Source organism: Mytilus trossulus, chromosome 11 (assembly GCF_036588685.1).
Source record: "Mytilus trossulus isolate FHL-02 chromosome 11, PNRI_Mtr1.1.1.hap1, whole genome shotgun sequence".
Lineage (NCBI taxonomy): Eukaryota > Metazoa > Mollusca > Bivalvia > Mytilida > Mytilidae > Mytilus > Mytilus trossulus.
This window is the reverse complement of record NC_086383.1, coordinates 52,129,353-52,143,684: the sequence shown is the minus strand read 5'-3', so window position 1 is coordinate 52,143,684 and position 14,332 is coordinate 52,129,353. Positions and strand designations below refer to the sequence as shown.

General features: G+C 33.8%; 1 protein-coding gene across 1 annotated transcript in view; it reads right to left on the bottom strand.

Moving 5' to 3' along the window:
- The window catches only part of LOC134690152 (uncharacterized), a 62,973-nt gene extending 49,309 nt beyond the window's left edge, over positions 1 to 13,664 (bottom strand). The window contains exons 1-6 of the mRNA XM_063550129.1: positions 13,649 to 13,664; positions 11,505 to 11,527; positions 9,663 to 9,743; positions 1,882 to 1,980; positions 1,444 to 1,545; positions 456 to 563 (exon numbers count right to left, since the gene is read on the bottom strand). Of these exons, the coding sequence (XP_063406199.1) occupies positions 456 to 563; positions 1,444 to 1,545; positions 1,882 to 1,980; positions 9,663 to 9,743; positions 11,505 to 11,527; positions 13,649 to 13,664 (429 nt within the window). The remainder of the gene's footprint in view (positions 1 to 455; positions 564 to 1,443; positions 1,546 to 1,881; positions 1,981 to 9,662; positions 9,744 to 11,504; positions 11,528 to 13,648) is intronic.
- Between the last annotated feature and the right edge of the window lie 668 nt (positions 13,665 to 14,332).

The window sequence follows — 14,332 nt, the reverse complement described above, 5'->3', positions numbered from 1 at the left end:
TGAATAAATACAAATTATTATTTTTGATATCAAAAATTATTTTATCCATTTACTTATAGGTTATTACTATTGCTTATTTTCCCTAAAACTGAGATATTCATATAATTTGGCTAACAAATTATGGAATTATGGAATAATAAAATTCTCCCCTTTTAGTTTAACTAATCACCCAAAATGTGTTAGTTGTCTATAAACACAGTCATTTTATTTTAGAAGATTTTGAAAAAAATGATTTCTTTTATATGATTGTCTATGTGCATGTGTTTTATAATAAAATTTAGCCATCTAAGTCTATAAAACACTTTCATATTTTTAGTTCAATTTTAAGGATCATATGACATATGACTAACTTTAACCTTGAGAAAAAAGTCCATTTGACCAAAAATATCTTAAACATCATTTTAGTGATGCATTATTTACTAGTTGAATACTGAGCATTAACTATATAATATTACCTGATGTGTTTTAACCAAGGGACTGCTACCTCCTTGTTCTACAAGACATCTTGTGACCTGTAGATGTCCCCACTGAGCAGCCAGATGTAAAGCTGTTCTTTCATCTCTCTATAATATAACCAAATAACATGTAAATATCATGGATACTACTTTGATTAGTGTTACCAATATAAATAGTATACAACATATCCTACAACTGATATACAACTTGTCTGATAAACTAGATGTTGTTGTGTAATAAATAAAAACAAAATGTATATCACATGAATCAGTGGTCAAAACTGAACAAAATGACCAGTCACACTTGTTTTCATATTTTACATAAACAACAAATAAACAACAAGTTTTTTTGTGGGATGTCAGAACTTCCATCAGAAATGTCATGTTAACAAAAAAAATGTTTTTTCAAGAAATGCATAAAATATTTATATCAATTGATTCAGTGCAATGTACTGAGATAAATGAGATCTCACTTTATATAATTCTAGCAAGTATTTGTTGATATAATAATGAAATATGTCTGATTAACATGGTTCAGAAAAATGATCAATTTAAAAAAAAAAACTTTTTCAAAGAAATATGAAAAATAGTTACATTTCCTGATTAAGTACGAGGAGACAAGTAAAATGAGACCCCACTTTATGTAATTATTACAAACAATAGTTGTCCATTAAACCTGTCTAATTAACAACTTTATGTTGGTTAAAAGTAATGTGATCAGATTTAGAAGATAACATACATTAAAACTGTCTAATTAACAACAGGATTTAGTGTAGATCCAGTAGTAGAATCATAAATTTTAAGAATTTTTTTTTTTTAAAGAAAAATGAAAAAAAGTTATATTTTCTGATTCAGAACAATACTATGAGTAAAATGAGACCCCACTTTATATAATTATTACTAACAATATTTGTCCATTAAACCTATATAATTAACATGATTTTGTGTTGATTAAAAGTAATGTGATCAGATTTAGTAGATAACATACTTTTGATGTGATATCTTTGTTACATCTGTTCTCCAGGAGAAGTCGACACACTTCCACATGTCCAGTAATGGCAGCCAACATTAATGCTGTCCATCCACTATACTAGAATAATACAACTGACATCAAAACTTGTCTGATAAACTGGACAATGTTGTGTAATAAATATAAACAGAAATGACCAGTCACATTAATTAAAACTGTCTGATTAACAACAGGATTTATTGAAGATTCAGTATAATCATAAATTTAAAAAAAAAGTTTTTTTAAAGAAAAATGAAAAAAAGTTTTATTTTCTGATTCAGAACAATAATATGAGTAAAATGAGACCCCACTTTATATGATTATTACAAACATTAGTTGTCCATTAAACCTGTCTAATTAACAACATGATTTTGTGTTGATTAAAAGAAATGTGATCAGATTTAGTAGATAACATACATTTGTGATATCTTTGTTACATCTGTTCTCCAGGAGAAGTTGACACACTTCCACATGTCCACTAAAGGCAGCCAACATTAATGCTGTCCATCCACCAACCTGGAATAATACAACTGACATCAAAACTTGTCTGATAAACTGGACAATGTTGTGTAATAAATATAAACAGAAATAAGTAGTTACATCAATTAAAACTGTCTGATTCACAACAGGATTTAGTGTAGATTCAGTATGATCATTAATTTTAATAAAATCATTTTTTTTTTAGAAAAATGAAAAAAGATATATTTTCTGATTCAGAACAATACTATGAGTTAAATGAGACCCCACTTTATATAACTCTGACAAATATGTGTTGTCCATTAAACCTGTATAATTAACAACATGATTTTGTGTGTTAAAAGGATTAGGCATGTTAGGTGTAGATTCCATTTAATCATTAATTTTAATAAAATAAATCATTCAAAAAAGCATGAAAAAGTTTTATTTCCTGAGTTAGTACAACAAAAAGAAAATGAGACCCTCTTTAAATAAATATTATTATTATTATTATTATTATTATTCATACAAGTATTTGTTGTCCATTAAACATGTCTAATTAACAACAGGATTTAGTGCATATTCAGTATACTCATTAAAAAAAATCAAAGAAAAGTGAAAAAGAGTAGTATTTTCTGTTACAGAACAATTATATGAGTGAAACGGAATTACATTTTATATAAATCTAACGACTATTTGTCCTTTTTACAAGATGTTTCTACATTAGATCTTTATACATATCACTATCTGACCAAAGTTGTTACCACAACATCAAGTGAAACCTCAGTGTAAACAAATGTTTCTTGTCAAGAAGCAAAATAAGAACTTCACCATCCATAACTCAAACAAAAAGACAAATATTTTAAAATTAAACCCTGCATGCATTTTTTTCCATTAAAACTGTCTAATTAAATTCAGAATTTTGATTTAATGTTGATTCAGTATAATGATTAAGTATCAGTTTCAATACAGACCAATGGTATTGGAACAGTGCAGGTTTTATTATTGTGTTTTTTTTTCAATACCAATGGCCTAGATAGACCAAGGGGGAATCGTACAAAAACAAATATGGTTTAACCCCTCCATATTTTATGCCTGTACCAAATCAGACCATGTATTGTTTGTTGTTATATATATCTATTTACTCTGAGTAGTCAGGTCCAGACCATGTGTTGTTAGTTGTATTTGTTTTGTCTATTTACTCTGAGTAGTCAGGTCCAGACCATGTGTTGTGTGTTGTTATATTTGTTTGTCTATATACTCACAGTAGTCAGGTCCAGACCATGTATTGTTAGTTGTTATATTTGTATGTCTATTTACTCTCATTAGTCAGGCCCAGACAATGTGTTGTTAGTTGTTGTATTTGTTTGTCTATTTACTCTCAGTAGTCAGGCCCAGACAATGTGTTGTGTGTTGTTATATTTGTTTGTCTATTTACTCTGAGTAGTCAGGTCCAGACCATGTGTTGTGTGTTGTTATATTTGTTTGTCTATCAACTCTGAGTAGTCAGGTCCAGACCATGTGTTGTGTGTTGTTATATTTGTTTTGTCTATTTACTCTGAGTAGTCAGGTCCAGACCATGTGTTGTGTGTTGTTATATTTGTTTTGTCTATTTACTCTGAGTAGTCAGGTCAGGTCCAGACCATGTGTTGTGTGTTGTTATACTTGTTTGTCTATTTACTCGGAGTAGTCAGGTCAGGTCCAGACCATGTGTTGTTTGTTGTTATATTTGTTTGTGTATTTACTCTGAGTAGTCAGGTCAGGTCCAGACCATGTGTTGTGTGTTGTTATATTTGTTTTGTCTATTTACTCTGAGTAGTCAGGTCCAGACCATGTGTTGTGTGTTGTTATATTTGTTTTGTCTATTTACTTTGAGTAGTCAGGTCAGGTCCAGACCATGTGTTGTGTGTTGTTATACTTGTTTGTGTATTTACTCTGAGTAGTCAGGTCAGGTCTAGACCATGTGTTGTTTGTTGTTATATTTGTTTGTGTATTTACTCTGAGTAGTCAGGTCAGGTCCAGACCATGTGTTGTGTGTTGTTATACATATTTGTTTTGTCTTTTTACTCTGAGTAGTCAGGTCAGGTCCAGACCATGTGTTGTGTGTTGTTATACTTGTTTGTCTATTTACTCTGAGTAGTCAGGTCAGGTCCAGACCATGTGTTGTTTGTTGTTATATTTGTTTGTGTATTTACTCTGAGAAGTCAGGTCAGGTCCAGACCATGTGTTGTGTGTTGTTATATTTGTTTGTCTATTTACTATGAGTAGTCAGGTCAGGTCCAGACCATGTGTTGTTTGTTGTTATATTTGTTTGCCTATTTACTCTGAGTAGTCAGGTCAGGTCCAGACCATGTGTTGTGTGTTGTTATATTTGTTTTGTCTATTTACTCTGAGTAGTCAGGTCCAGACCATGTGTTGTGTGTTGTTATATTTGTTTGTCTATTTACTCTGAGTAGTCAGGTCCAGACCATGTGTTGTGTGTTGTTATATTTGTTTTGTCTATTTACTCTGAGTAGTCAGGTCAGGTCCAGACCATGTGTTGTTTGTTGTTATATTTGTTTGCCTATTTACTCTGAGTAGTCAGGTCCAGACCATGTGTTGTGTGTTGTTATATTTGTTTTGTCTATTTACTTTGAGTAGTCAGGTCAGGTCCAGACCATGTGTTGTGTGTTGTTATACTTGTTTGTGTATTTACTCTGAGTAGTCAGGTCAGGTCCAGACCATGTGTTGTTTGTTGTTATATTTGTTTGTGTATTTACTCTGAGTAGTCAGGTCAGGTCCAGACCATGTGTTGTGTGTTGTTATATTTGTTTTGTCTATTTACTCTGAGTAGTCAGGTCCAGACCATGTGTTGTGTGTTGTTATATTTGTTTTGTCTATTTACTTTGAGTAGTCAGGTCAGGTCCAGACCATGTGTTGTGTGTTGTTATACTTGTTTGTGTATTTACTCTGATTAGTCAGGTCAGGTCCAGACCATGTGTTGTTTGTTGTTATATTTGTTTGTGTATTTACTCTGAGTAGTCAGGTCAGGTCCAGACCATGTGTTGTGTGTTGTTATACATATTTGTTTTGTCTTTTTACTCTGAGTAGTCAGATCAGGTCCAGACCATGTGTTGTGTGTTGTTATACTTGTTTGTCTATTTACTCTGAGTAGTCAGGTCAGGTCCAGACCATGTGTTGTTTGTTGTTATATTTGTTTGTGTATTTACTCTGAGAAGTCAGGTCAGGTCCAGACCATGTGTTGTGTGTTGTTATATTTGTTTGTCTATTTACTATGAGTAGTCAGGTCAGGTCCAGACCATGTGTTGTTTGTTGTTATATTTGTTTGCCTATTTACTCTGAGTAGTCAGGTCAGGTCCAGACCATGTGTTGTGTGTTGTTATATTTGTTTTGTCTATTTACTCTGAGTAGTCAGGTCCAGACCATGTGTTGTGTGTTGTTATATTTGTTTTGTCTATTTACTCTGAGTAGTCAGGTCAGGTCCAGACCATGTGTTGTGTGTTGTTATACTTGTTTGTCTATTTACTCTGAGTAGTCAGGTCAGGTCCAGACCATGTGTTGTTTGTTGTTATATTTGTTTGTGTATTTACTCTGAGTAGTCAGGTCAGGCCCAGACCATGTGTTGTGTGTTGTTATACATATTTGTTTTGTCTATTTACTCTGAGTAGTCAGGTCAGGTCCAGACCATGTGTTGTGTGTTGTTATACTTGTTTGTCTATTTACTCTGAGTAGTCAGGTCAGGTCCAGACCATGTGTTGTTTGTTGTTATATTTGTTTGTGTATTTACTCTGAGTAGTCAGGTCAGGTCCAGACCATGTGTTGTGTGTTGTTATATTTGTTTGTCTATTTACTTTGAGTAGTCAGGTCAGGTCCAGACCATATGTTGTTTGTTGTTATATTTGTTTGCCTATTTACTCTGAGTAGTCAGGTCAGGTCCAGACCATGTGTTGTGTGTTGTTATATTTGTTTGTCTATTTACTCTGAGTAGTCAGGTCCAGACCATGTGTTGTGTGTTTTTATATTTGTTTTGTCTATTTACTCTGAGTAGTCAGGTCCAGACCATGTGTTGTGTGTTGTTATACTTGTTAGTCTATTTACTCTGAGTAGTCAGGTCCAGACCATGTGTTGTTAGTTGTTGTATTTGTTTGTCTATTTACTCTGAGTAGTCAGGTCCAAACCATGTGTTGTTAGTTGTTGTATTTGTGTGTCTATTTACTCTGAGTAGTCAGGTCCAGACCATGTGTTGTTAGTTGTTGTATTTGTTTGTCTATTTACTCTGAGTAGTCAGGTCAGGCCCAGACCATGTGTTGTGTGTTGTTATACCGTATAGCGGGTTATTTTCGCGGGTGTAAAATGTCGCGATTTTCATTGAATAAGGTATACGAAATATTTTGGCGGTTATTATATTGGCGGATTCAACATTTTTAACATTACCTTTGCATGTACACTTTTAAATTGGCGAAATTTATTTTGGCGGTTTTGTTCTATCCACGAAAATAAGCGAAAATTTACACCCGCGAAAATAACCCGCTATACGGTATTTGTTTGTCTATTTACTCTGAGTAGTCAGGTCCAGACCATGTGTTGTGTGTTGTTATATTTGTTTGTCTATTTACTCTGAGTAGTCAGGTCAGGTCCAGACTATGTGTTGTGTTGTAATATTTGTTTGTCTATTTACTCTGAGTAGTCAGGTCCAGACCATGTGTTGTTAGTTGTTGTATTTGTTTGTCTATTTACTCTGAGTAGTCAGGTCCAAACCATGTGTTGTTAGTTGTTGTATTTGTGTGTCTATTTACTCTGAGTAGTCAGGTCCAGACCATGTGTTGTTAGTTGTTGTATTTGTTTGTCTATTTACTCTGAGTAGTCAGGTCAGGCCCAGACCATGTGTTGTGTGTTGTTATACTGTATAGCGGGTTATTTTCGCGGGTGTAAAATGTCGCGATTTTCATTGAATAAGGTATACGAAATATTTTCGCGGTTATTATATTGGCGGATTCAACATTTTTAACATTACCTTTGCATGTACACTTTTAAATTGGCGAAATTTATTTTGGCGGTTTTGTTCTATCCACGAAAATAAGCGAAAATTTACACCCGCGAAAATAACCCGCTATACGGTATTTGTTTGTCTATTTACTCTGAGTAGTCAGGTCCAGACCATGTGTTGTGTGTTGTTATATTTGTTTGTCTATTTACTCTGAGTAGTCAGGTAAGGTCCAGACTATGTGTTGTGTGTTGTAATATTTGTTTGTCTATTTACTCTGAGTAGTCAGGTGCAGAACATATGTTAGTATTATTATGACAGTGTTATGCTTTAAAAAATGGTAGGTTTCACATTTAGTGCAGTAATCTGGTTACATGTATGTCTCAGTGTTGTGTCTCATTTTCTGTGTTGAACATCAGTGTTGTGTCATGTGATTCCTGTTCTGTGTTGAACATCAATGGTGTGTCCTGATTTGTGTCATGTTCTGTGTTGAACATCAGTGTTGTGTCCTGATTTGTCTCATTTTCTGTGTTGAACATCAGTGTTGTGTCCTGATTTGTCTCATTTTCTGTGTTGAACATCAGTGTTGTGTCATGTTGTGTCTCATGTTCTGTGTTGAACACCAGTGTTGTGTCATGTGATTCATGTTCCGTGTTGAACATCATTGTTGTGTCCTAATATGTGTCTTGTTCTGTGTTGAACATAAGTGTTGTGTCCTGTTGTCTCTCATGTTCTGTGTTGAACATCAATGTTCTGTCATATGATTCATGTCCTGTGTTGAACACCAGTGTTGTGTCATGCTCCATGTTAAACATCAGTGTTGTGTCATAATATGTCACATGTTATCTTTAAATGCATGTTGTTTAATGATGTGTCTCCTATTTTGCATTGAAAACAAGTGTTGCATCATGATATTTCTGATTTTTTGTGTTGAACATCAGTGTTGTGTCATGATGTGTCTCATGTTATGTGTTGAACATCAGTGTTGTGTCATGATATGTCTCATTTTCTGTGTTGAACATCAGTGTTGTGTCATGATGTGTCTAGTGTTGAACATCAGTGTTGTGTCATGATGTATCTCATGTTATGTGTTGAACATCAGTGTTGTGTCATGATATGTCTCATTTTCTGTGTTGAACATCAGTGTTGTGTCATGATGTGTCTAGTGTTGAACATCAGTGTTGTGTCATGATGTGTCTCATGTTCTGTGTTGAACATCAGTGTAGTGTCACAATGTGTCTCATGTTCTGTGTTGAACACCATTGTTGTGTCATGATGTGTCTCATGTTCTGTGTTGAAGACCATGGTTGTATCATGATGTGGCTCATTTGTTGTGATGAACAACAGTTATGTTATGATGTAGCTCGTGTTCCAAGTTGATCTTTAATGTTCTGTAATTATGTGGCTCTTGTTCTGTGATGAACACCAATGTTGTGTCATGATGTGTCTCATGTTCTGTGTTTGATTATTAATGTTGTGTCATGATGTGTCTCATGTTATGTGTTTGATTATTAATGTTGTATCATGCTGTGTCTCATGTTATGTGATGAACACAAAAGTTGTGTCATGATGTGTCTTATGTTCTGTGATGAACACCAATGTTGTGTCATGATGTGTCTCATGTTCTGTGATGAACACCAATGTTGTGTCACGATGTGTCTCATGTTCTGTGATGAACACCAATGTTGTGTCACGATGTGTCTCATGTTCTGTGATGAACACCAATGTTGTGTCACGATGTGTCTCATGTTATGTGATGAACACCAATGTTGTATAATGATGTGTCTCATGTTATGTGATGAACACCAGTGTTGTGTCAAGATGTGTCTCATGTTATGTGATGAACACCAGTGTTGTGTCAAGATGTGTCTCATGTATTGTGTTGAACATCAGTGTTGTGTCATGATGAGACTCATGTTTGGGTTGAACAGCAGTGTTGTGTCAAGATGTCATATTTTGTGTCGAACACCAGTGTTGTGTCAAGATGTGTCTCATGTATTGTGTTGAACACCAGTGTTGTGTCATGATGTGACTCACGTTTTGTGTTGAACATAACTGTAGTGTCCTGATGTGTTACATGTTCTTTGTTTTACACCAGTGTTGTGTCATGATGTGTCTCATGTTCTGTGTTGAAAATCAGTGTTAAGTCATAATGTATCATGTTTTGTGTTGAACACCATTGTTGTGTCAAGATGTGTCTCATGTATTGTGTTGAACACCAGTGTTGTGTCATGATGTGACTCACGTTTTGTGTTGAACATAACTGTAGTGTCCTGATGTGTTACATGTTCTTTGTTTTACACCAGTGTTGTGTCATGATGTGTCTCATGTTCTGTGTTGAAAATCAGTGTTAAGTCATAATGTATCATATTTTGTGTCGAACACCAGTGTTGTGTCAAGATGTGTCTCATGTATTGTGTTGAACACCAGTGTTGTGTCATGATGTGACTCACGTTTTGTGTTGAACATAACTGTAGTGTCCTGTTATGTTACATGTTCTGTGTTTTACACCAGTGTTGTGTCATGATGTGTCTCATGTTCTGTGTTGAAAATCAGTGTTAAGTCATAATGTATCATGTTTTGTGTTGAACACCATTGTTGTGTCATGATAAGTTTACCTACTATGTTACAAATTTACCTACTTGATATTCAATGTTACAAGTTTACCTATTTGATATTCAATGTTACAAGTTTACCTATTTCATATTCAATGTTACAAGTTTACCTATTTGATATTCAATGTTACAAGTTTACCTACTTTAAAATCAATGTTTGCTCCATTTGATAGGCAAAGCTTCAATTCTTCTACTCTTCCATTTTTAGCAGCTTCAATGAGTTGCTGTAAGTAAGAAACAGAGTTTATATTTAACAGAATGTAAAGAGTGTAGTAACTGAAATGTTTTTCTAGCTAATGCCAGAAAATAACTATACTTTAGAATGCCTGATTTTGATTGCTTAATACAAGGGAGACATTGTAGTCTTTGGTATACAATAATGTGACAAATAATAGTTGGGGGGAGGGGGGGAATTGAAAGTGGCGAAAAATATAGTTTTGTCAAAAGAGGTAGTGAAAAAGAAAATAGACCCAGGGGAAACCCTGCTTATGATTACATTGTATACTGTTCCTAAGTTTTGAAGAAGAAAAATTATTTTTTAAAAACATTTCATTCTCACATAAAAAAGTTAATCTGAGTGAAAATTGTGTTTCAATATTTTCAATAAAAAAGTCAAAAAATATAATGCTGCCAGCAGTGTTCCAGCTAGGTTTTCAAAAGGGCAGGGTGCCAATCCTGAAAAAGGGCATTTAACACGCGATATGATAATATCAAAAGGGCATATTTTAATAAAAGATGTTAATCAAACATTTGTGTTTATTCGTTGAATCACAGGTTATACAAGAACAACATCTTTAGCCCATATAGAACTCTATCTTTCTACTTTTAAGGCTGAAAAACTGGTCAAGCAGCTTGTCACACAAGTTTTTGATTATTGCTTGGCACAGTTGAACTTTATATGCAGTGTGTTTTGAAAGGAGATCTGTTTCATACTGTTTCTATGGTCTACCACATTTTACCAGTTTCACCTTTCTACCCCTGCTGTGCTTGATGGCAATACAGCACAAAACAGCTGTACTCAGTAAATTCACAATTTTAGGATATAAAGCAACAGTGAAAAATAGTATCAAAAATAAAGAATACAGAAAAAGATGACCAAGGCACCCTACCAACACTGCTACTAAGACCCTCTTTAACTTTTCCCATAACTCAAAATAAATACCTAAACATATATATTCTTAAGCAAGAAGTATGGAGACACATTTTAGAATATGTAAATGGGTTACTCAATGCTAGGAAAAAAATCAGATTGAGTTATCTTTCTTTATTCGGGTGTGCTCCTTCTTTGGAGGATTATAAACAGTACGTAAATATGATGTAAATATGATCACAATATGGCGGCCGATTTTGTTATTTTCGTATCAAAAATGAAGGCAGTCAATGACAAATACGTCTGAATTTTCTGTTTATTTTTTCAGAAAACAAGTAAAACAATGCCTTCAACGAGTTTATAATGGTTTTCCAACTTTCTGTCATTACGTTTCTTCCATGAAACTACAGTAATCATCGCAAATTGTGCCCAAGTTGTTGTATGCACATTTCTTCAAAGATAATAAGTCATAAACTTTTCCCTAGGTAAAATTTCGTAATAAGCGTATCATATCAAAACGCAAATTAATATGCAATCGATCTTCAAAAAAGGCAGGGCGCCCTGGAAACTGTAAAAAGGGCACAGGGCGCCACTCGGAAAAGGGCGGGCGCTGTGCCCTCTGAAAACGGCCTAGCTGGAACACTGGCTGTATTGCACGAGTTATAATGGTTACAGTATTTTGTTCATAAAAAAGCTTCTGTCCAAGTTTCTTAAAATTCCATGAAGGTTTGACAAAAAAAATTGATGTCTAAAAAAAAATTTAACAACAGAATTAACCTTAATGTTGACACCGTCAAGGAAATCTAGGATCACATTGTGTCGCTTTCACGACATAAATGTTGCAGGCTAAAAAAAATCACTCGACTGTTTGACATTAAAGATGAAAACATCTTACCTCATTCCAATCTTCCATAGTTCCTAAAATAGAAAAATTAATATATAAATCTGTTGAGTAATAATTGCCAGGCGAATTGTTTCTGCTAATTGAAAATTATCACTAACCACAACTCTGAAATGGTAAATACTGAAATGAGTGATACTGAGCCTCACCTGTGTTTAGTGCTCATTGACTTAATACTGTTGGCAATATTGTGGGAATTATGATGTGTTTTACCTATTTTATATAGGCTTGATGTCAGTGTGGGATGTAGCCTTAGCACTCAATTTAGATGAAGTAAACGTTTAACAGTATGACTGTGTTCTGCTTTCTATATTACGTTTATAGCTGATTTAGCTCCAGCAGATACCTCACATGTATTGTTATCCTTTACCCCAAGTTTACACGTAAGTTATACCAATCTTTTTTTGAAGGAAAATAATTTTGCAATGATGTCATAATGTTCTCTGATGTGTGTGTCTTGTTTACTATAAAGTATTGGTCTTGGGTATTTTGTTGATTAGGCCGTGTCTGTTTTTTTCTTTGTTTTGCGTCAACTGATTCTGAGAAAACCTACCAGACAGCAAGGAAAAAAAACACACACAAAGAAAATAACACAAGAGTCTGCTTAAGTTCTGGACTGATTAACAGTGACTTTAGATCAATACTGTCATATCTAAGTGAAAGAGCAAACATGACAAACAGGAAATTTAGCAATGTACAAACTTGATATGACTATATTCTGAGAAATCATGGCCTTGGTATTTCAAACATTTCCCATTTATACTGAAGCCTTTGAGAAGAGACATGTTTTGATCTGAGATGTGTCATGTTGTGTTAAAACCTATGTATAATCAATAATTCCCTGTATCAAATCAATAATGCTTTAAGCATGAATTATCTCCCATTTGCAGAGTTATCTTCCTATAATTTAAATACTTTATGTAAACTTTTTGGCAATATATTAATATTTTGTTCTGCATACCTTTTTTTCAGAAAATAAACTAATGAAATTATGTTTTATATCTTAATATCTTGTGGAATTAAAAATGTACATACTAATTTATCCTATCCTATCAGACAGTAGATATCATTTAAAGAAATTTATTAGAAATATTTGCAAAAACTACTATTTTTCATTTAAAAAAGTATAAAAATTTATTTCAATTATAAAATAAGATAACTTTGCAAATTGGAGGTAACTCTTTCTTCAAGCAAGTAAGGAACGCCTACTGTAAGACCTGTACCAAGGAAGAACCATTACAGTGAAATTGGTTGATCTTTTCAATATCAAATTTAGTGAATCTTAATATTAAATAAAAGCTCTGATACATTCAAATGTTTTATTAATTGAAAACAATTCTTAAAACAAAATTTAAAACAAATAAATCAAAACTTAACATGAGAACTAAAGTATAAAGGTGTTTTTGAAGACATAAGCACATCAAAGGCACTCTTTTGTTGATTTGAATTAGTTTTTTCACAAAATTTGTCAGTCAGCTCAAAGCTTACATATGCACCAAACATTTTAACAGCATCTATAGCCTTGAGAGATGTATTCATTTCAATTTTTTCCCCGTTAGAGCTAGATGAAACATAACATTTTATCAGAGTTTTATCCCCTATGGTGATAGGTTCATTGAATCTTGTATTTAACGTGTCTCTTATGCTGGCTACGTAAAGGCTCTCTAGGATCTGAGAAAAAGTTTCTGTGCCGGCGAGCGGAAAGGCATATGGAGCCAGAACGATCCTTTTATCTTTGAAAAGTGAAACACAAACGATCTCGCTCGCCGGCACATTTATACTGGCCATTTCTGCTGTCACATGTATCGAAGTCAAGATCGCTTAAACGCTTTAAATAAGGAGCGTACTTGTTATTTAATGCGCAAAATAGATTTGAGTATAAGAATACACAAAAACACGGCTGGAAAAACCCGGAAAATACGGATTTTCTACTGACGAACAAAAAAAAGTTTGTGTTTGTTTTTGACACAAATTGGCCGAAAATCTACCCGCACGCGGACGCAAAACAAATAAAAAAACAACTATGGCCTTATCTGCCCTTTAAGAGTTTGAATATTTTACAGTTGAAACTAATTTCAGAAACCAATTTCAGTAGTAATTAAATGATCCTATATAGTTCACATATGATTTACACTTACCTATAATAACAGCCATGACTTGACAGAGATCAAATGCACTGGACACTTACCTATAACACCACCTTGACAGGAAAGGGAACAACTTGACTGGACAGGGATCAAATAAATACTGATGACAGATGCTTTAAATGAGAATATAAATGTTGCTATTTCAGGTTTAAATAAGAATATGTTATAAAGATGCTTGTTTATTGGTTGATTCTATTTTGACCTCTTTTATTGATTGGTTGCTGTCTCATTGATATAGACCCCTAAACCTTCACTATTCAGAGCTCTAGATAAGCTGCATATTTGCACGATTAAGCAATGAAAACAATTGAAACCCCAATTCAACTGACAATTGCATGGTTCAAAAACCCAATTCATGCAAAGGAAAACCCAATTATATGTCAAAACTATGTGTTCTCAACCCTATGTGTTGCTATTGTGAGTGTTATTTACCATTATCTATAAATTGTTGTGCGTAAATCTATTTTTGTAATATTCATGATATTAGTCGTGCTTCTTTCGTTCTAGAAATAGACTCCTGAGTATGTTTACATCAAATGTCTGATCTAGGTCTTTGTTAGAAGAAATTATCAGTTACCCAAAGCTGTATCCCTGATAAACATAAGGAGCCAGTTTATAAAATTTTCTTTAGCAGACCATGAGTCTGAGGGGCAGGGAAAAATCATTGCCAAGTAA